We start from the raw sequence: 21,824 nt of genomic DNA on the forward strand, positions 1-21,824 counted from the left end.
GAAGGAGTGACCCTTGGAGGCAACCTCACTGCCCATCAGCAGACTGAATGTAGACAGGTTCTACAATCATTTTCACATATGTTTTCCTTGATACCTAGTCAAACTGACTGGTGTACCCATGTGGTGGACACTGGTGACAGTCTGCCTGTAAAGAACAAGCTTTACAGACAACCTGACCACGTCAGGGACTGTATAAAGGCTGAGGTACATAAAATGCTGGAATTAGGTGTCATTGAACCCTCAGAGAGCCCCTGGGCTAGCCCAGTGGTTCTGGTCCCCAAACCTCACACCAAAGATGGCAAGAGAGAGATGAGGTTCTGTGTGGACTACAGGGGTCTCAATGCTGTCACCAGGACAGATGCACACCCTATTCCAAGGGCAGATGAGCGCATAGACAAACTAGCTTCTGCAAAGTTTTTGAGCACATTTGACTTAACAGCTGGCTATTGGCAAATCAGATTAGCTGAGGAGTCTAAGGCCAAAACAGCATTCTCAACCCCAGGTGGGCACTACCAGTTTGTGGTGATGCCCTTTGGTCTGAAGAATGCACCTGCCACCTTCCAAAGGCTGGTGAACCAAGTCCTTACTGGGTTGGATGACTTTTGCGCAGCATATCTTGATGACATTGCTGTCTTTAGCTCCACCTGGGAGGATCACCTGATCCACCTGAAGAAGGCTCTTGAGGCTCTGCAAAGGGCAGGCCTCACTATCAAGGCTACTAAGTGCCAGATAGGGCAGAGTAAGGTTGTATATTTGGGCCACCTTGTAGGTGGAGGCCAAGTTCAACCACTGGAGAGTAAGATACAATCCATCAAGGACTGGTCCCCTCCAACCACCCAGACTCAAGTTCGAGCTTTCTTGGGCTTGACTGGGTACTACAGGAAGTTTGTTAAGAACTATGGGTCCATTGTGACTCCTCTTAATGATCTGACATCCAAGAAGATGCCCAAAAAGGTTCAGTGGACAGTAAGCTGTCAAAAGGCATTTGATGACCTGAAGGAGGCCATGTGCTCTGCACCTATCCTGAAAAGTCCTGACTACTCCAAAGAGTTTATTGTCCAAACAGATGCTTCTGAGTTGGGTGTGGGAGCTGTGCTGTCACAACTTAATGTAGATGGTCAAGACCAACCCATTGCTTTTATTAGCAGAAGGTTGACCCCCAGAGAGAAGAATTGGTCAGCTATTGAGAGGGAGGCCTTTGCTGTGGTGTGGGTCCTGAAGAAGCTGAGGCCATACTTGTTTGGCACTCACTTCAAGATTCAGACCGACCATAAGCTCCTCTTGTGGCTAAATCAGATGAAGGGTGAAAACCCCAAACTGCTTAGGTGGTCTATTTCCCTACAGGGGATGGACTTTACAGTGGAGCACCGGCCAGGTACTGACCATGGGAATGCAGATGGTCTCTCCAGGTACTTCCACTTAGGACATGAAGACGAGACTGGTCAAGGCTAGTTTAATGTCCCAGCGTTTGGGGGGGGGGGGGTTGTGTAGGAGAGTAGGGTCTGCTATCCTATGGTCACCCCAAATTTTTGCTTCACTGGTTTTTGACATATTGAGGCTGTGGGCCTGCCAATCAGACCCCCAGCCTGCTGTTCTCTCTACTAAATTAAACCTATGCACCCTAGGTGCATAACCAATTGGAAATGGATCACCCTGTCAGCCCCTGTACCAGTGTACACTAGGTACCCAGGGCATTGGTGTACCCAAGGCCTGCCAGGGGCTGAAGCATGTATTATGCCACCCCAGGCTTGGCCTAACAATTTGACACAACTGGCTGATCACTCAGCTGGGGTAAGTTGGTGTAATCACCACTTACTTAGGTGTAGTATACCTATACCTAACCTTAAATGGGACACATGGTAACCTATAAGTCACTCCTATGGCAGGCCTTAACAATCCTGAAGGCAGAGTGCTTGGTTCCATGTGAGATGGTGCTCTGGCATGAGCTGAGCCTGTCTGCCGTGGTCGGAACAACTTCCTTCTACTGTTTCCAGATATCGTCATACCATATACTCTTAAGTGCATTATGAACCTCGCGGTTAAATGCTATCTTTGGTTTGGCTTTATCAAAACATGTCGAGTAAGGTGTCATACGAATTGGAATACTAACCCCTCGCCAATTCTGGCGACGGGGTTAGCATTCCACCCTTATAGAGGGACACGACATGTACAGTACCTGAAACCCGGGTAAAATCAGACATAGCCTCAGCTCCACAAAATGGATGCTGCCACCACAGACACAAGTCTGCCCTCCTGCTGCTGGGAGTCCTTCCAGCTTGGGAGGTGTGGACAAAGGGTTTCCTGCCAGGGGAGGTGCGTGCACCACCCCAGACAGGATTTTGTGTATTGGTCAGGTAGGGCTTGAAAGAAACCAGACATGCCTGTGGCTCACAAGGAGCCTCGGTGCATATGCCAGTTCAAACCGGTCCTGGGGCACACCAGTCCCGGGCCTGGGGCGAGCTGGACAAAGGATTGGGGGTGTAACCACCCCCCTTCCTGGTCCCACCCATAGGGAGGGACCTAGCAGGTAGTCCGGCCCCTAGAATCCGCTTAAAGGTAGGAGCTGTGTCCTAAGACTTCAGACATCCTGGAATCAACTTGAAACTAAGAAGAAGACGGGAACTTCGACATTCTGCTGCACAGAAGACTGAAGGAAATCTCCCCTGTGGTCAGGGAGTGACCACCTTGCTAACGCAAGCACCATCCAGCGAATCAACGTCTGCTTTGCCGCCGCCTCCCGCCGGAGCCCGAGCCCAGAGACTGACAAGACCTGGACCTCCAGACCTCTCACCGCCCGATCCACAGTCCCTGAAAAGAGGAGACCCGTGGAGGCACCGAGACACGTGGAGCCAGCCATCTTGAAACGACCACGACAAGCTGACAAGTGCAACAACCGAGGCTCCCTCCAAGTTGTGCTTTGGGATCTGAGAAGCCCAACCCTCGAGCAGCATCTGCACCAAAGGTGAGCCCTCCAGCATCTCCACGATCTGCGTGGGGCCCTTCTGCATTTTGCCACTCGACGCGCCTAACCGGTTGCTGGCCCGCTGGCTAGTAGCCATCTTGGCGACGAACTTCAAGAAATACACCGCTGGTCTGGTTGCTCCAGACTGGCCCTTGCTCCCCTCCAAAGGAGCAGTCCTTCTGACCTTGCTGGTCAGAATCATCAGCTTATTTCATCTCCTACAACAATTGCTTTTGCCAAGGCTTGTTTGCTTCGATCAAGTCGCCGACACCGCCGACAGCGAGAGCCTGCGTGGGACAGCTCGTGAACCGACTCCTGGACGTCGTCGACCTCCAGGGACCACGTGGCTGCAGAGACAAGCTACACCTTTCTTCCTGTTTGCACCCGACATTGCCGGGTACCCACCTGGTGCCACGCTGGTCACTGGCTAGTGACTGTGAACACTGTCCCCTCTGCTTACAGGTCTTCAACATCTCCGATCCACTCTTGGATCCACTGCATCTCTCCCGGACCGACCGCCTGCAGCATCTTTGTCTTCAGGCTCCACGGAACAGATAGAAGAAACCCGACGCACTTCGAGGCCTATGCACCCGCTTCCCGTGGGTGAAGTAAAGCTGGCACACCTGTGCCCAAGTGTAGTATTACATCTCTAGTGCCTGTGTTCCAAATCTTGAGTTCCTAGTCCATCCGGAAGATCCTCTTTGCAGTAACTTTGTACTTTTTACGCACCCATTGAAACCTATGGGAGCACGCGTGTGACTATTTGCTCTGCACCCGCCACCCGTGGACCTCCTGGTCACTAACTGAAGTTAGCTCCTTGTAGGCCCAGCGATTCTAGAGGCCCTAGGCCTTTTCCCTTTTCTGTTCGTGGTACTTATACCACTATTTTAGTATATGGTTTGAGCGGCCACCAGGGCCTATCCATATAAAGTGCAACTTCTGTGTATTCTACTGTAATCTTGTTTGACGATTTGTGCTCCTGTGCTCATAAAGAGACTAGGGGTTACTTTGAGAAATAAATACATATATATTTTGAATATATATCTGTGTGGTGTCCTTTCATTGGTATAAAAGGGGGTTACATTTGGTAAAACAGCTGGCTTAACACGCTTCACGAGTTTAGCCTCAAAGACTGCTTAGCCTACGCTACCACTAGGGCAGCTAGTCCGAAAAGGTTGACTTACAACCACACCATAAGGGTTGCTTGGCATGGTACAAGGTGGTCACTAGAACTAGTGAACAGCATATACCAGGCCAACTTCTCACAGTGTATGCCTGTATTAAAACAAAATATATATCACATTATTGTAGAATACACAACATAAAAAAGCGGATACATCTTGCTCTCATGACAGCCTAAACATTTCTAAAAAGACATTCAGTATCCATAATGCATGGGATAAATAATCTATACATATAATTTATAATTGATTCAAGGGCCCTTCCTTAACGTGCAGCTAAACTACCGCTCATACTCATTCAACCCAGACATGAATACCAACCTTATATAGCCTACAAAGTCCTACTCATATAATGTCGAAGTAGGATGTGGCGCCACTAAGGGAACAGGCGCTCATCCTTATCCCTCACTCTCAAGCATTACTGCATTCAGAGAAATTATCCACATGTCACATCTAAACAGTACCGATATTCTATCATTATTTATTACTCGGTATTGTATCACATTCCTTTCCAGGGAACATGTAGATCTCCCTTCAATTAGGACTATCTCCTATCAATCCCTTTGATGATCATAGTGACGTAAATTGTACCTTATAATAACACTGTTCCATCTGGTAGTAGAGGTATCACATATTTTTCCCTCTGTAGTGCGTGGCCCTTTCTACCATCCTGATACTGTTAATATAAATCAGACGGAAGAAGATGAAAAAAGATTAAAAAATCAGGGAGACAGTACTAATATTTTTCCCTCACCAAAATCGCGATTCTCATAATGTGACACCCACCTTGGCCACTGTCAATCAATAATTCACCCAAGGTCAGGATTAAACATTTCTGCTCCAGGTATTCACCACGTTGTCTGGGGGACTGATATAGATAATGACCCCACAGAAATAAGAACACCTAGAAGGTAACCATAACAATCACACTCCCATATAAGATCTATATGTACTATTTTACCAATATTCGTTAAAAAACACTATTATAAAAATGGAGTCACCTACCTCCAGATAAAAATGATCAGAAATGGAGACGAATAAGTCCTCCACTTGTTTTAAAAGGCTTCCAGTGTCTCCCGGACCACCAATCTTGTTTCTGATATATTTAACGGGGGCCTTGAGAAAAGTAGAAAAGACAGAATAGAATAAAAAAGCCAACTATGGGCAAGGTTTAAGCTATTACTACTGTGAACACAAATTATTTTCTACTTTAAGTTCTCACGGCCCGTTAAATATATCGGAAACAAGATTGGTGGTCCGGGAGACACTGGAAGCCGTTTAAAACAAGTGGAGGACTTATTAGTCTCCATTTTGGATAATTTTTATTGTGACTCACCTACTGGCCGGGGAGACCCAAGGGGAAATCTAGCTGCGGAGAGTCCTGGCTGTGAGCGGCAGCCTTGGAGTACTGCTGAGGTAATTTCTGACTAAACTGAAGACTCCCCCGCATAACTTGGTGAACTGGTGCGTGGCCCTGGGGGGTGTGAGGCCTGCGGAGTGCACCCCTGGATTGGCGGTTTGGCCCCCGACCTGCCGCGAGACTCGGATTCCTGCGGCAGGCAGCAGGAGGGCGGACGCCTCCCTGAGAGCCTTGTTGGGCTGGTGGTGACCTTGCCGATAACTACGCCATACCAACAACACTGCAACAGAGTGTCCCCGGACGGGGAGGAACACAGACTCCGGAACTAGGGTCCTGCTGGACTATCTGTGAGTACCTTAACGGGGCCCTGCGGTGGACTAAGGTGAGAGACCATTGGATAAGGAGAACTCCTAATCTGCAGGGAGTGCCTGGTGGGATGGTCTGATTGCTGGACACGACTGTGGAACCTGTGTGGACTGGGAGCTGTGGAGAGGATTCTGGTGTGGCACTATTGCGGCGGGATGCGCTCATAAACTCACGAGGAGCGTGAGCTGTGCAGGCTAGTGAACAATGCGGTAGGGCAATTATTTGTGGATTCCTGGGGTGCCGACCAGTGGAGGTGCGTGGCTGTGGATGGGGCCGTACCCGCGTGAAACGTGCAGGGCCATATGGGAGCAATTGACGGCTCTATAATTCGTGCCAGGGCAAGTGCCCACTGGAGCCGCGTGGCAGTGAGAAAAAGAAGACCGCCACATCACCCGATCTGGAACAGACGGAATCGGAGTGCAGAATTGTCTTGGAGGTTGAGCTGGTGACTGGGAACGTAGCAGGGCATGGGGAAGCCCCGGGGGAAACAAGAGGGTGCAACGCTAGACCCTGAAGACTCGGTGATGGAACCCGGGAAACAGGACACCGCAGAACAGCTACCTGGGACCCTGATGCAGCAGCAAGTGGTTCAAATACTGAAGGCTATCACTCACACAAGAGCGGCCCTGCAGCAGGACATTGCACAGGGAGCAACAGGGCTGGGTCTCCTCCAGGCTGACCACACAAAATTGAATGATAGGGTGAAGCAGACAGAAACGACGTTGGAAGTCATGGAACCGGCTCAAAGGAAACTGGAGTCACAAATGGGCGATGCTATGAACCGGTTACAGGCCCTGGAACGGAGAGCTGAGGACGCAAAGGGCCGCAATCGCAGGAATAATATAAGGGTGGTGGGGTTGCCGGAGGGAGTGGAAGGGTCCAGTATGGTGGACTATCTGGAACACTGGCTGAAAACAGAGGTGGCACTGGGGGGCCTATCTCCTTTTTACACCTTGGAGAGAGCGCATCGGGTACCGGCTCGCCCGTTGGCGCCCGGAAGGCCCCCCTGGCCAGTGGTGGCATGACTACTCCATTACAAAGACAGGGACCTGTTGCTACACAGGGCCAGATCGTCAGGTCCTACAAGGTGGGCAATGGCAATGTGACCCTGTTCCCGGATTACACCTTTGAAGTCCAGCGACGTGGTGCTTCATTCCTGGCGGTTAAGAAGGTGTTGCGGGATGAAGGACTGCAGTGCTCGTTGATGTTCCCCCGCGCGCCTGCGAATAGTTTTGGACGGTACAACACATTTCAGTGACAGCCCGGAGGAGGCGTGGGCTTGGCTGGAGTCTTATCGAGTGGGCACGGGGGAAGCGGGCGAAGCATGAGACCGCATGCTGAGGAACCACGCCCTCGATCGCAGCGTATCAGGCGGGGCAGCCGTGGCGTAAGAGGACCCACGGTGACCCAAACGGAAACGGAGCGGTCAGCTGCGCTGAAGGCTGTGTCCAAAATTTCCCAGGAAAAGCTCTCTCAATCGGTGGTGGACACGGAGTCGGAGAAGGGCTCGGAAGGAACTGACTCTGACGGAACTGGAAGTCCTGCTACGCCGGATGTTACACCTGGGACAGCAGATGAGATTGTTGATGCTTAATGCTATCAGAGTGTGTTTAGTAATTATCTGAGTGGGACTAAGGACTGTTGGGACCTTGCTTCACATTAGAAGGTTTTTACAATTGTTGAACAGAAGCAATGGAGGCTGGCAGGCCCTGGGGGTATTTATCCTTTTGTAATGTGGCGGCTCTCACTGCGATGCGGGCCCCCTGAGAGTTGGGTGTCGTGCAAGTAATTGGTGTAAGAGAATACAATGGTTCTTAATGGCCTATGAAGGTCCAGGGTAGCGAAAAGCCCTAGAGAGGGCAGGTGATTTTTTATAGGTACAGAGACTCAAAGGGGAGAGGGATAATTAATATAGAGAAATTTATTAATATAGAGAAGGGCCAAGAAGGGACAAGAAGGTCAAATTATGACACTTATTTATTATACAATAGATGAAATCAAGTGCTCACATATTCAGTGACAACAAGCGTGACGTGCAGGTGAGGGTGAACTTTAAAAGAGAACATCGCATTGGCAACAATTGTGAACCATTTTTTCTTAGATTAGTGTAAAGGGTTCAGGTTGCGTAAGGTCGACGACGTTTCGAACTCAGTTATTTGAGTTCATCTTCAGGACAAATGTGAGCATATGAAATTTAGCATACGGAATGGATAATCACTTGACTCGCTAACTTCACAATTGCACCGCAAGTGATTATCCATTCCGTATGCTAAATTTCATATGCTCACATTTGTCCTGAAGATGAACTCAAATAACTGAGTTCGAAACGTCGTCGACCTTACGCAACCTGAACCCTTTACACTAATCTAAGAAAAAATGGTTCACAATTGTTGCCAATGCGATGTTCTCTTTTAAAGTTCACCCTCACCTGCACGTCACGCTTGTTGTCACTGAATATGTGAGCACTTGATTTCATCTATTGTATAATAAATAAGTGTCATAATTTGACCTTCTTGTCCCTTCTTGGCCCTTCTCTATATTAATTAATTTCTCTATATTAATTATCCCTCTCCCCTTTGAGTCTCTGTACCTATAAAAAATCACCTGCCCTCTCTAGGGCTTTTCGCTACCCTGGACCTTCATAGGCCATTAAGAACCATTGTATTCTCCTACATTGTATCACCCCAGGTTCACATATTGGGGTACCCTTGTTCCTTAAAAACACGTGCAAGTAATTGGGGCATGGCGCCGGACAGCGAAGGCGTAGTAAGTCGGGTCTTCTTGGCACTTGGCCGCCTCCCCTACTTTTTTGGGTTTGCAAGTCCTCAGTAGCGTTTTGTAGTTTGGATGAGAACTAGTGGTTTAGCGCCTGTTTGAGGGGGGAGGGGGGAGACCAGTGGGTTGCAGGGTGGGGATGTTGGGGGTAAATGGGGGGATTGGTTGAGGTTGTTGGGACCACCGGTGTGTCCAAAAGGGGAGAGCAGTTATGTACAGGAACTCAAATGCGATATGGGGACGTTACCTGAAGTAAAATGCATAGCATGGAATGTACGGGGGTTACACCACAATGCAGAGGCGCCATAGGGTGCACGCTTATTTGGTGCGTAGAGGGGCCCAAATTGCATTCCTCCAGGAAACACATATTAACCGCGCTGCAGGCTTGGCGTTACTACGTAGATGGAGGGGGCAACTATACTACACAACATACTCATCTTTTGCCAGGGGGCATTGATATGGGTTAGAGCAGGGGTCCCATTTCAGATGACAAGTCAGTTGGTGGATCCGGAAGGGAGGTTTGTGGTGGTGGGGGGGGCGCCTTAATGGGAAGGATGTGACTTTGTGCAGCATATATGCTCCAAATGTGGACCAGGTAGCCTTCTTCACACATTTGTCAGGGAGGCTGGCGCCGTATTTGACTGGCTCGGTACTCATGGGAGGAGATTTTAATTCTATAGCTGACATTGACATGGATAGTTCACACCCTCCTTTGTCTGACGCGCCCAGACATAGCCTCTCCAAAATCAGACGTGACTGGCAAGACAGGTGGGGGCTCATTGACACATGGCGTGCGCATCACCCGCGGGAGCGGGATTATTCCTTCTTTTCCGCGCTGCACGAATTACACATGCGGTTGGATGCGATATTATGCTCCCCGGATATACATGCTACAGTGGGGCACAGTGAGTCCCTTGCGAGATCACTCTCTGATCATAACCCGGTATTGTTGAGGATACAATGGGCCCAAGAGATGCCTGCGATTCCGGCCTTGAGTTTACGACCAGAGGCACTGTAAGACCAGGTCTTCCGCGAAGTGGTAGGGACCGGAATTACGCAATATTTTCTTGGAAATGAGGGCACGGCGTCGACGACGGCACTGGAATGGGACGCATTTAAAGTGGTGGTAAGGGGCTTATGTATCACTAAACTGTTGGGAGTGCGAAAGAGACTAGTGCGGGACATAGATGAGGCAGAGCAATGCCTGTGGACGGCTGAGAGGGCTCGCCCTGAGAACCCAGAGGCGCAGGAGGAAGTTTTGAATGCCAGAGAGGCGGTGGCGGTACAACTAGAGCTGTTGCGTTGTTTTGATCACAAGAGATATTTGGCTGGTGCGCACGCGGAACGAGACAAAGCGAGCAGCCTGATTAGCTACCCCGATCCCAGAGGCACACCCATGCTGAACTTGGCCTCCCCGACGGGGACTCTGATGTATACCCAACAGGGGATTAATGGACTGATTTTCGACTATAATCATGAGTTGTATTGAAGTAAATTACGGGTTGCCAGGGATGACATAGGGAATTTCCTGGCCGCCGTTGAGCCGCCTCAATGAGAAAAGACACAAGCAGATCTGCTTGGACGAGAGATTACGATAGGGGAAATTAGGAGCACGGTTAAACAGATGGCACGTAACAAAACGCCAGGGACTGACCGGCTGCCTATAGAATTTTATTCGGCCTTTATCGATATACTGGCCCCTAAGCGGTTGTTGATTTTTAAGGAGGCAAGGTAGGTTGGAGTATTACCGGCTTCCACCTGAGAGGCGGTCATTATTCCGTTGCTGAAACCTGGGAAGGACTCCACTGATAAAACAGCTTATCGCCCCCTATCCAAGCTCACATCTGATTATAAAATTCTGAGTCGGATCCTTGCGACTGGTCTCCTCCCATACATGGTTCAATTGGTCAACGAGATCAAGCGGGCTTTATACCTACCCGGAATACAGCCACCAATGTGCGCTGTTTACTTTGTATATTGGGGGAGGGCCAATACGAGGCTACGTCTGCAGCCGTTTTATCGGTAGATACTGAAAAGACGTTCAATAGCCTTGAATGGCCATACCGGTTTCAAGTTATGCGGACGTTTGGTCTCGGGAGGCTTTCGTGGGATGGACCGAGATTCTCTATAGATCGGCGACAGCTCTGGTTCAGACGGGGACTATGATTTCCTACTCCTGTCCCGTAGGGCGAGGAACGCAACAGGGGTGCCCGCTTTCTCCTTTATTGTTCGCATTGGCTATGAGCCATTAGCGGCAAATGCTAGATTGGAGCGGACTTATCTCGGGCTGGGCCTGTGTGGGGCTGTGCAATATATCTCACTGTATGCTGATGATTTTCTTATGTTTTTAGCTAACACAGAGGAGGCTTTGGATGGAGCGACTATGCTGCTTCGCAAATTTGGCAGGGTCTCAGGGCTTGGGGTGAATTGGGCGAAGACTTGCCTATTCCCGGTGACTCCATCGGATACTGGCCCCACCTATGTCAAGGGCATTAGGTGGGAGTCCCGGTGTTTGCCTTATCTCGGAACTAACATTTATCACGCGCCTGAGGACCTGCTAGAAGGGAACATAGGCAGAGCTGTGCTAGGACTTCAGGGTAGCTTAACATTTTGGAGTACTTTGCCGCTTTCGGTGGCAGGTCGGGTGGCCCTGTTAAAGATGGTGGCGCTCCCCCGGTTGTTATATTTTTTTATGACGCTGCCGACCTGGGTACCGGGATCTACTTTTAGACAGCTCCGTTCAATCATAGGGGGGTTTCTGTGGGGGAATGGTAGACGGCGGGTAGCACTGGACACCATGATGTGCCCGAGGGTTGAGGGGGGGGGGGGGGGTAGTTGGCAGTCCCTGATTTTGAGTTCTATTATTTGGCAGCCCAACTACAGTTGCTTACCAAAGCGGTGGCGTAGGAGTTTGGGGGCCCTGATGGCCCAGAGGGACGATGGATACCGCGTCATGTGCTGTCCTTCATAGTGCTCCAGCAGCAATTGTGACTCAGGATGCTTTCCAACGAGGAGCGGACTCTGAGGCTATGCTGGAATCGGAGCCAACGCAGGGCTGGAATCATTCGGCCATATGCCCCGGAGATACCACTAGGTATGTGTGTACAGCTCTCCCGCACGGGGGGATTGGACCACGTTGGTTGAGTGGGAGGCGTTGGGAGTACAGGTATTGGGGGATTTATATGAGGATGGTGCCCTGTTGCCCTTCCAAGTCCTGCAGGATAGGTATGGACTCCCTCACGGAGATTATTTATTGCATTCTGCTCTGGTTACTGCGGTGCAGCGATATTGGAGAGAGGGCCTTGCGGAACCACGGACTGCCATGGCGTGTCAGTATGTAGTGATGGTGGTGGGGACCTTCAAGGCAGTCACATGCCTCTATAGGCGCATGGTGGGGGGAAGGAATGGAGCCACTGAGGGAACTGCAAAGGAAATGGGAGGCGGACCTAGGCATGGAGATCCCCTAGAAGACATGGGCTCAAAAAGTCAGGAGAGCATGGAAAAGTACTAGGAACGCTAGATTCCAGCTGATTCACTTTTTTATATTGCACAGGAAATATCTTACTCCCGCTAAGATTAACAAGTATTTTAAAATAGATACTGCCCAATGCCCGCGCTGTCATTTAGAGGGGGCGGAGTTTTGTCACATGATGTGGGGCTGTCTGCAACTGGGTACATACTGGGAGGAGGCAACGGACATGCTCTGTGAAATCACGGAACGACGGATTGAGCCCGACATGGGTACTTGTTTATTGCACTGGTTTCCGCACACTCCCAAACTGAAGGTAACAAGTACGATTTTAGATCTGGGATTACTGTTGGCTAAAAGGAATATAAAAGCGCACTGGAAGTCAAGGGAAGGGCCTAGCGTTACGAGATGGAAGGCAGAAGTAGTTAAATGGGCGTCGAGCGAAAGTACAGTTAGACTTCAGCAAGCCAAGCGGTCTAATATCGATAAAACACTGGAGTCCGCAAGGGCATGGGAGGCCTTAGTTATGGCGCTGCAAGCACCAGAGGTAGATTCAAACGAAGACTCGGTCCTAGATACACAAACAGGGCAACCTTGAAATAGAAGGGTGGTAGGGACACTGCTGGGGCAGACATGCTGTGCAGCCATCGCAATGGAGTGATTAGAAGTGACGATGTATTGTGATAATATTACCACGCAAAGTACTGTGGAGGGAAAGGTTGTTCTAGATTGTACAGCTAATTGGGGATTGGACACCCCGGTGGAAGAGGGTGGGGTGGGAGGAGGGTGCGAGGGGGGCTCAGATTATTCTAAATTATATTACCCAATTCTCATGAAATGGACACGCCTCGAAGAATAGAGCGGGATGGGTCCCAGTCCGACTGCTGCACGTTGCAAGGGGGGGGGGGGAAGGACTAGCGGGGGCTAGCTGAATGATCGTTAGCATATGACTCCATGAACAGGAAGATAGAGGGCGGTGAATCTCCTGTCTAGAGGGGTTGTTGCCGTGAAGGGTATTGAATATGGGTAATACAGAAACGTTTATTTGTTGCTGTGCAAGAAAACCAATAAAAACATGTTTTTAAAAAAAATAACTGTTGCGATTAATATGCCTGCTAGAGCCAGAGATTGGAGTTTTGTCTAGAGGCAGTTTTGACTCGTCATAAAGTAGCACAGAAGGTTAGTTAATATGCCGGCTCCATAGAACAGGTTGGTATTTAAAGTGGATAGCTGAGTGGATTAGTAAAGCCAGCCTTTACCTGCGCTTTAAAACAAATTAAATGTATGTAAGAAAGGGGCTATGGCGAGATGAGGGGCCCTTTTGCCGGGTGGAAGTGAGGGAATATGAGGAGGAGCTCATGGGGGCGCACCTACGTAAAATCTCCTGCAGGGCATGCCTAGAGCGGTTACAGTTCTAGTTATTACACAGAGCTTATCTCTTGCCCCAATGCATCCACAGCATCTTCGCTGATATGTCCCTGACACATGTACCTGCTGCAAATCCATGGTGACAGATCTCCGCCATGTGTTGTGGGACTGTCCCCACATTCGCCCATACTGGACAGAGGTTACCCGGAAGATCTATGCAACCACAGTCCAACCTCCACTGGATACTTGCGAGCCCGGAGCCTTGGGTATTTATCATTGGATAAAAAAATACAAGACCGTAGCCCATTTCACTGATTTAGCCCTTGAGCTAGTATAAATGAAGAGGCCTGGGTATTCTCCCGCACCCTATAACCTTTGACATGAGATCATCTATTATCCAGGTTTCTGGATTCCAGGTCAGACAACTCCCCCTCCTCCTGACCAAACACAACAGAGAGTTCACCCTCACCAGTCATACATACTCTACTCAGCTACATGACAACACTTCGTCTTAGGGGAAACTCTTTACATGGTTTTGGAGAGAGTTGGTTCCCTCCTATACCTTCAACAAGATGTCCAACAGACAATACCCTAGGCCCTCTGCCTCCACTTAATGTTGAGGATTAAACCCCCTGAATATGGTGCATACCCCTGATTCAAATTCCCATCTTGGTCATCTTCCTGCTACCCCATAGATTTCCCTGGGCTTCCTTCCCCCTCCCCAAAGGTTTTTGATGTATTTGGTTACTCCTTTCTTCAAATGTTCCTCCACTGATATTCATTATTTTGTTGATATGCAAACAAAACTTACAAAAATTGGTTTAAAAAAAAAAAAGGAAAAAGTGTAAAGCATTGCTGGATCCAGGGAACAGCGGGGTGAAGCTGCACCGAAAAATGGACTGCAGTTGCTCCTTCGTAGGCTGGTAAATAAAGGACTGTGCCTGTGGCACCCCGCTCAAGAAAAAGCTATTCCCGAACCTCAGACAGAACAGGTAACTTCAAGAGCCAGTTGGCTGACACCTTGTTACAGCTACAGGGACCATATAGGCTGAAAAAACCTGCCTTGAAAACTTGGTAACCAGGAACACCTGATCGCCACTGATGGCCGAAGTACAGACTGGGAGACCGTGTCCTGACCCTCAAAACTTGCACCCGAGTCTCCTGGATCCGGAAGAGTCGTCAGAGTGCAATTTGGGGGCCTGTCACGGAAGTTACTGTCAGTTAAATGGAACCACTGGTTTCGTTGTAACTGGAGACCAGGAGAACAGCGGCAACTTGTTTTTGACTGAACTCCACCTGTACTTCGTTTGATCATGTTTTAAGATTGTCCAAAGGCCCTGGCATGATGCTTAAACCACGCTTTAGGTAAAATCATCCATATTCATTTTTAACACTGCTTTTCTACCATTGTTTACTTTAACAATTAGTCACAGATAATTAAGGCAGTTCTAGAGCACATTATAAAGTGCTTTATTTTTATGTTTGGTGTTTTAGGTATGCAAAGATAAAGAGGAAAAAATACTTGCTTCAGGTGAATTTCTTAATTGTTGCATGACGTGGACAGTAAAATAGTGGTCATGCCAGTAGAAAAGCGGCCAGGTGGCAACGCCTCATACAACATGCCACACTACCAGGTTTTATTTGTGCTGGTGTTTACAGAGGATCAGCAGTGGTACTCATTTTTAGGTGTAGCCTAGGCAACGAGCATGTGCTGTCACTCAACATGCTATATCTACTTCTGTGGGCTTTCACCACATCTATCACACAGCCATCACTTTCATTTGTTCCTTGGCCTGCCTTTCAAAATTCCTTTCATTTCATTGGTAAATGCTTTACATTTGTCCTGCCTTTTGGCTGCTTTGTTACCTTTGTGGAGACTGGCCCTGTTACATGGATCAGTTAAATTCTGGCCATTTAGTTAGTTTCGGTGCACTACTTTTTCTTTTGACTCGGCTCTCGGACCACCTCCCACCCATCGCTGCATTTTCTGTTTGTGTCTGGGTGCCCTCAACGCCCCTCTCAGGTTCCTCCTTGTACATCCCAACTCCGCCCCCACATCTTTACTGCCCTCTCCCTCCGACCCCGTTGCTGCTTGTTTTAAAGGCTAATACCCTTACGGAGGCCGTAGTCTCATTAGCAGTGAGGGCTTCATAGAAAATGCGTCTATAAAATATCTGTTGCTACCCGCCAACAGGGTTGATATGGGCTTTGTTGACTGAAAATTGGTGTTTGCAACAAGGTTATCATTGGTTAAAACTCTTCCCAAGGCCTCGCCGGAAGTGTAGTTCTACTGCTGCAGTGTATTGAAAGCCTGAACAGGATAGGCAAATTGCGAGCCTGGATGCTCCTCATTTCTAATTATTTATTTGTAATCATGGACGCTGGTTCACCGAAACACCAGGGGTTGTAGTGAGTGACATCATGTACCGCCTACTAGTGAGTGACGTCATGTAACGTTTCCCCTCCTACATTTACATAACTATGTTGACCTTTTTCCCCGCCCTAAATCCCTTTGATGTCCAACTTTTAGGCTACGGCCGTGTTTTTCCTGTTTACTTACTGTTCCTGCTGCACTGTGCATGGCCTCAGACTGTAGGGGCAGTAATCACTGTACTATGAGTAACTAGGGGCCAAGCAGAAGTAACAGGGGATCTCTTGGTCTTTCTCGTTCATCTGATTATTTATGTCCTGACAGGCGCTGTTTTTTAGGTCGAGCCTAGCGTAGTGCGCATGTGCTGCTCTAGGAGATGACCTTTTGGAATCGGTCTGCACTTTTCTAACACTCGTCCGTGTGGTGGCATCCACCTTGCGGGAGCGAGTAGCGGCACGCAGGGGCCATCTGTTTCTAATTAGCGTGGCTGTATGCTCTTATTTACATTTGCCTGTCTTGCGGTCGCTTTCACTTTCTTGCCTGTCTCGTGGTCGCGTGTACTTATGAGTCTTCTGTGGTTGGAAAATAAACTGCAAGAACGATGGCGGGATCCTGGCTAGTTGTGCGTAGAAAAAAGGCCAAATCGGTTATAAATCTGCTACTCACAGCCGATTTGATTTTCTTCTAGTTCTGTAGCGCCTGCATCCTGCTTCCTGTGCATTTTATCCCTCTGTGCGCTAGCTTAGAATCTTCGCTTTTGTTTTCTCACCCGGAAACCGTTATAGCCTTGTGGAATTCATAACACTTGGTCTAATTATCCCACCATCATCCTCGTCTCGATTAAGAGGGATACATTCAGCCACTCATCCTGATTTACTTTACGCGCTGAAATGAAGAGCAAGCCCTTCCTTCTGGGCTGTGGAGGGTACCCCTTTATTTCTTGTCTACCAAACTTGTACGAAGGAGATAGACACGGACTCAAGTCACTGTGGCCTCCTACTTCCTGTAGGAAATATCGGGGTTGCTTTCCTTTCAGATGCAAGTTCAGTTTCGTCATCCACCTGGCGTCACAGCTCAGTAGTAACCAATGAGTGAGGCGCCCCCATGTGATTCAAGAGGCAGCAGGCACTCAGCTTAAGGGGCTGCTCATACCCCTACCCTGCAAGGCATGGTGAATTTCCCACTCTCTGTTTGCTCTAGTGCCAACCGGTCTATTGGAGCCTACGAGTATGTGAGGAGCTTTGATTTTCGTGCATACCTACCCCCAGTTAGTGCCCTTGTTGTGCAGAGGAAGGTGGTGCTGAAAGTAGATTTTGTGCCTCTCGTAGGCGATCCAGTACTTCCGTGGCCAGTATTATGGGTCATTGTCTTCAAGTGGTCATATCAACCGGCATTTTGTGAGTTCGTATATCGTGGCCGTGCTAAGTCCGGCAACGGGCAGTTTCCTTTTTCGGGCAGTATAGTATCACACATGCCATTAAACCAGATTCAGGCGGGAGACTCCGGATTATTTTGTAAAGATATCCCACTTACACCATATAAAATGTTGTCAAGTATGTGGCATTGAAGTAGTTAAGAGGTTCGACCTCAAATGTAGTAATATAGTTCAATATGTCCCTCCTGAGTTTCAGTGCCGCTGCACTAATGGAAGCTACGTCACTGAGCGCAACATGATACATGAAGAGCCAGGGCTTCAGTACAAGGAGGGAGGTTTGATTTTCTCTGGCAACCCATGAACGGAGCACTGATGAAACTTTTCAGACACTATACCCCAGTCACAGGTCTGGGTTAAATCAATTGTTCCTTTGCTCACATTGCCACCCCAGTTTGGACTGCCCATATGCAAATCAGTCTTGACCCTGCTCCTCATGGGAAAAGTCCAGCTTCAACTGCCAGGCCAGGCCCTTCCCTAGACTATAAACAAGCATCATAGGATGGCTTCAGGACATCACCCCATATCAGCAAGGCTAGCTGGAGCCCAGTGGCACAGTGGGCCTGGGACCCACGTCTCGGCATACCCTCCCCAATTGGGGTTACATAAGAAAAAAGAACAGATGTTGGACGGAATGCTGAACAATGGAAACATTCACTCCAGTCACAGATCTAGGTAAAATCCATTATTCTTTGCTCTCCACACCACCTCATTTTGCACCCAGCCATATGCAAATCAGCCGTGACCCTGCCCCTCATGAGAACAGTCCAGGCCGAAATGCCAGGTTCTCCCTGGACACGAAACAAGCATCCTGGGACCAGTTTCAGACAAGCTGTGTGTAAGCATCTGTCTTCCACAAAGATGGCGCACACGGGAGCTGCATGCATTAGACCTCAGATGTACAACAGCTGCATCTTGGACTGTTGCAACAGAGCACTGCTGTGCAAGTACAATTGAGAAACAAAACAAGCATTAGCATAGCCAATAGGTCTCGCCTTTGGGAGCTTATAATTGTTTAGCCATGCAACGGTTGATGTTGTTGCACCAAGGATATTGTGCTGCATAACTAAATACTTATAAGGTCCCAAAAGTGAGACCTATTGGCTATGCCAATGCTTGTTTTCAAACTCCTGCCTCCTCTATCTCCTTTCCCTTCTTCTGGTGCCCGTTTCCCCCGCCTCATCATCAATCTTCTGGTTGGGAGACAGTCTAGTGTTTACCGCATCTTTTCTGTGCTTCAGAGCTCGTCCTCACTCTAAATGTGCAAACGAAATAGAATGTATATTGTACATTGCTGTATTTTATCCTCTTAATGAAAAGCAAACATAATGCACCAATCACTGCACATGACACTTTTAGGGCAAACCAGACTTTGCGTCAGTCCAGTCGTCATAATTAAACCACGATGACTTTTATTCATGTGCACTCTCGCCCCAGGTTCAAAGCACAAGAAGCGTGCACTGGAAGAGAGTGTAAGAATGTTTTGCACAGCACTGTTCTGTAAAGCGCTTTTTATGTTCCCTTCAAGCAGTTTGATCTGCATGATTGGACAGCCCTGTGCACATTCCTGTTGCACTTTTAGAGCTAATGCAGTACTGTATGTGGAACAAATTACACGGGTCGGTGTTCGCTCACACCGTTTAGCGATCTATGTGTACACTAACCACATAATTCAATGTACCAATACAATTTAGCACTAATCCTTTATGGGTTCCGGAGCAGCGTGCTACTCGCCGAAAAAACGCTTGGATGCCTCGTCATGGGTAGTAAGCGCTATATATATATATACAATTACAATACAATACGTGTGGCTGAGGACTTCATGTGAGTACATGAACGCCACAGCAGTTAGTAGTTTTACCTAGATGGAATCTTGAAACATAGGCATGTCCGTGGTTTATTTTGTTTTAAGCTCGCAAATAACCTCACCATATAAGATTAAAGGGATGCTCACCATTCTGCCATTACACGAAGCTCATCTCCTCCATAGCTTGACACGGTATTCCGAATCGTGCGTTCTTAGGCTGCCCGTGGCTTGGTAGTCTCGCGTTACTTCTCTCCTGTGAGATGCCAGTGGCTTGGTAGTCTCGCGTTACTTCTCGCCTGTGAGATGAGACATGCCGCCCGAGAGGAGTGGAAGGTGACTCTCATTTGCCGGGCTACGAGTAGCGGCCCTTACGTATTATGAACATGTTGCTCGCCCTGTCGCCACATTTCCGCTTTGATGCGAGATTGGAAGACAGACTGGGAATAGCCCTTGGCCCTCGAGATCTGAATGTCCTGTATCGGCTAAGGTTCTCTCTTGCGCCCCTGGCCTGCTCGTTTTAGTGACCTTCACTGGAGAGCAATTCCTCTTTAGGGCTCGCCTCTGTGCCAGCTGTGAGCGTGGAGCCCATAGATTCACCTTGTGGAGACATTGGACTCTTGAATCTCATGTCTGTCTCCACAGCCTTGGCCCATCTGAAATTAAGGTGAACTGCTTAAATTTACCACCCGTGCTGCCAAGAGAGACATTCGTTGGCTGTCCTGTCCGTCCAAAACAGATAGCGTATTTATTGGCCTTTAGGCGGTTGCCAGCATGACACACTGAAACTTCCTAGAGAACATGGTTTGGCGCAATATTAAACACATAAATAAATATGGCACTAAATTCCAAGTGTGGCCGGTGGAAGAAGTGATATGTTGGACATATGTGTGCCTTTGTTCTATGTTTTGTAACCATAGGTGGGAGCTCAGGAAATCACTGTGGCTAAGAATTCAGGTCAGGGGGTGTTGGTGGTCTAGGTGATTTCAGGATGATGACGGATTTGATGGTGTTAAAGTTTAGGTTTCTGTTTCAGAAAGGATGCAAGTTATTTATCACTTGCAACAATTTTAGGTCGTTAATGATTTTACACAGTCTTTACTTCCACCATAATATTTATAGTAAACCTACAATCACCATTGGCACGAAGTTTTGACTCGTTTTAGGAGGTGCGTAACCAGAGGCCAATTACTGAATGGACGAGTAGCATGAATGTGTTTTAGTCGCAAAAGTGGGTTTGATGTACAGGGGTGTGAATTGTGAAAAGGTCTTTATTGTGGTGGCAGAATGAGAAGTTGGCACTGGTGCACTTTGTAAGGCATGGTAGGATCTGGCCCTGGCAGGAGGTGTGGCCAACACTGTAGGAGGCTGGCACTGGTGAGTTATTTGAAAATCTACCACTGATCGGTAGTAAAACAAGCTTTTGCAATGCAATAGGTCTCGCATTTACACGAGTTTAAGCTATTGGCATGGTGAATGACAATGCCTTTTATTTATGTTTAAAAAACACAATCTAAATAAAAGGCATTGTCATTTACAATGCCAATTGCTCAAACTCGCGTAAATGCGAGACCTATTGCATTGTAAATGCTTGTTATCTGACATTTGAGAAAGGAAGAGCGAGAATAGGTAAACAGTTACGAAGGATGTCCCCTCCATCGGCTGCGCTGCCGACTTTGGTGCTGTAAACTAGAGTTCGAGCCTCCAGGTCTAGTCCACATCCTGTGATTCTCGGCAAATCACTTAATCTCCCCGTGCCTGAATGTGTGATGTAAATACGGTGCTATGTTACCTTCGGGTCGAGTTCGCGCTATATAAATATGCAACAACAACAAATAAAAAAAAACAAGGACCCAAAAGAACATCTAGAGAGCAAAGGCCACTTAAAGTGTAGGGTGTTGGGGGAAAAATAGACATCACGTGGAAGTGAGCCTTCCTAAACATCCAACTTTATCCAGGACTAAATATGGGACGGGGGAAGCGATCTCGAGCTCACTGTGGCTAGCCTGATTGGCCAAATAGCCACTGAAAAAAGACTTTTCTTCCCGGACACCGTGGGGGAAACATAAAGGGGCTGTCTTCTGTAACCCCCCCTCCCAGCGGGCTCTTTCGATGAGTACATGGTTCTCAGTGCAGCATGGCCACCCCCGACGTTGTAAGAAGTGTTCCCTCAGAGGACGAGGTATCGCCTCCAACCAACAACAGAGGTGAGCTTTTGCTGGTTGGTTTACTGTATTAGTTAGATTTCCACAGTCCTTATCAATCAATTGATTGATTAGTAATGCCTGTCTCTCAGAGTCAATCTAACGCAATGGTATAGCTAAATATGCTCCAAAAATTGGAGGTGGTGGCCTAACGGACAGAGCTGGGGAACATGAATGGGCGTGGGCTCAACATCCTGTGATTCTGGGCAAATCACTTGATCTCCCCGAGCCTAACGAAAATGGATGTGTTCTTGTGTAACGCAACTGGCTCTCAAGTAAAGCGCTCCAATACCTTCGGGTCGAGTTCTCGCTATATAAAAACTGCACACAAAAAATTCACTGGTCTGCTGAATGAGAACCGAAGACATGAAAACACTCACGCCATTGTCACGTGGTACTAACAGTTTTACACCAGAGTCCGAAAGGATTATGACTTCAAAATGGACTTTGTAGTAAGTTATAGATCGGATACTAAAAGCAATCTATTAAACGAGTAAACAGTGTAAATTGTGTATTTTTAAGCAAAAGAGAT

At 48.2% G+C, this 21,824-nt stretch overlaps 1 protein-coding gene across 3 annotated transcripts in view; it reads right to left on the reverse strand.

The window, feature by feature from the left end:
* The window catches only part of LOC146858300 (uncharacterized), a 75,222-nt gene extending 55,867 nt beyond the window's left edge, over nt 1-19,355 (reverse strand). The window contains exons 1-2 of one of the 3 annotated variants that reach the window (XM_085646908.1): nt 19,239-19,298; nt 5,149-5,259 (exon numbers count right to left, since the gene is read on the reverse strand). In XM_085646908.1, the coding sequence (XP_085503034.1) occupies nt 5,149-5,259; nt 19,239-19,241 (114 nt within the window). In that variant the 5' untranslated portion in view covers nt 19,242-19,298. Of the gene's footprint in view, nt 1-4,734; nt 4,801-5,148; nt 5,260-19,238 lie in introns of those variants that run through there. The other 2 variants (XR_014979674.1, XR_014979675.1) reach the window with 2 other exon arrangements.
* Between the last annotated feature and the right edge of the window lie 2,469 nt (nt 19,356-21,824).

Source organism: Triturus cristatus, chromosome 3_2 (genome assembly GCF_964204655.1).
Source record: "Triturus cristatus chromosome 3_2, aTriCri1.1, whole genome shotgun sequence".
Taxonomy (NCBI): Eukaryota; Metazoa; Chordata; class Amphibia; order Caudata; family Salamandridae; genus Triturus; species Triturus cristatus.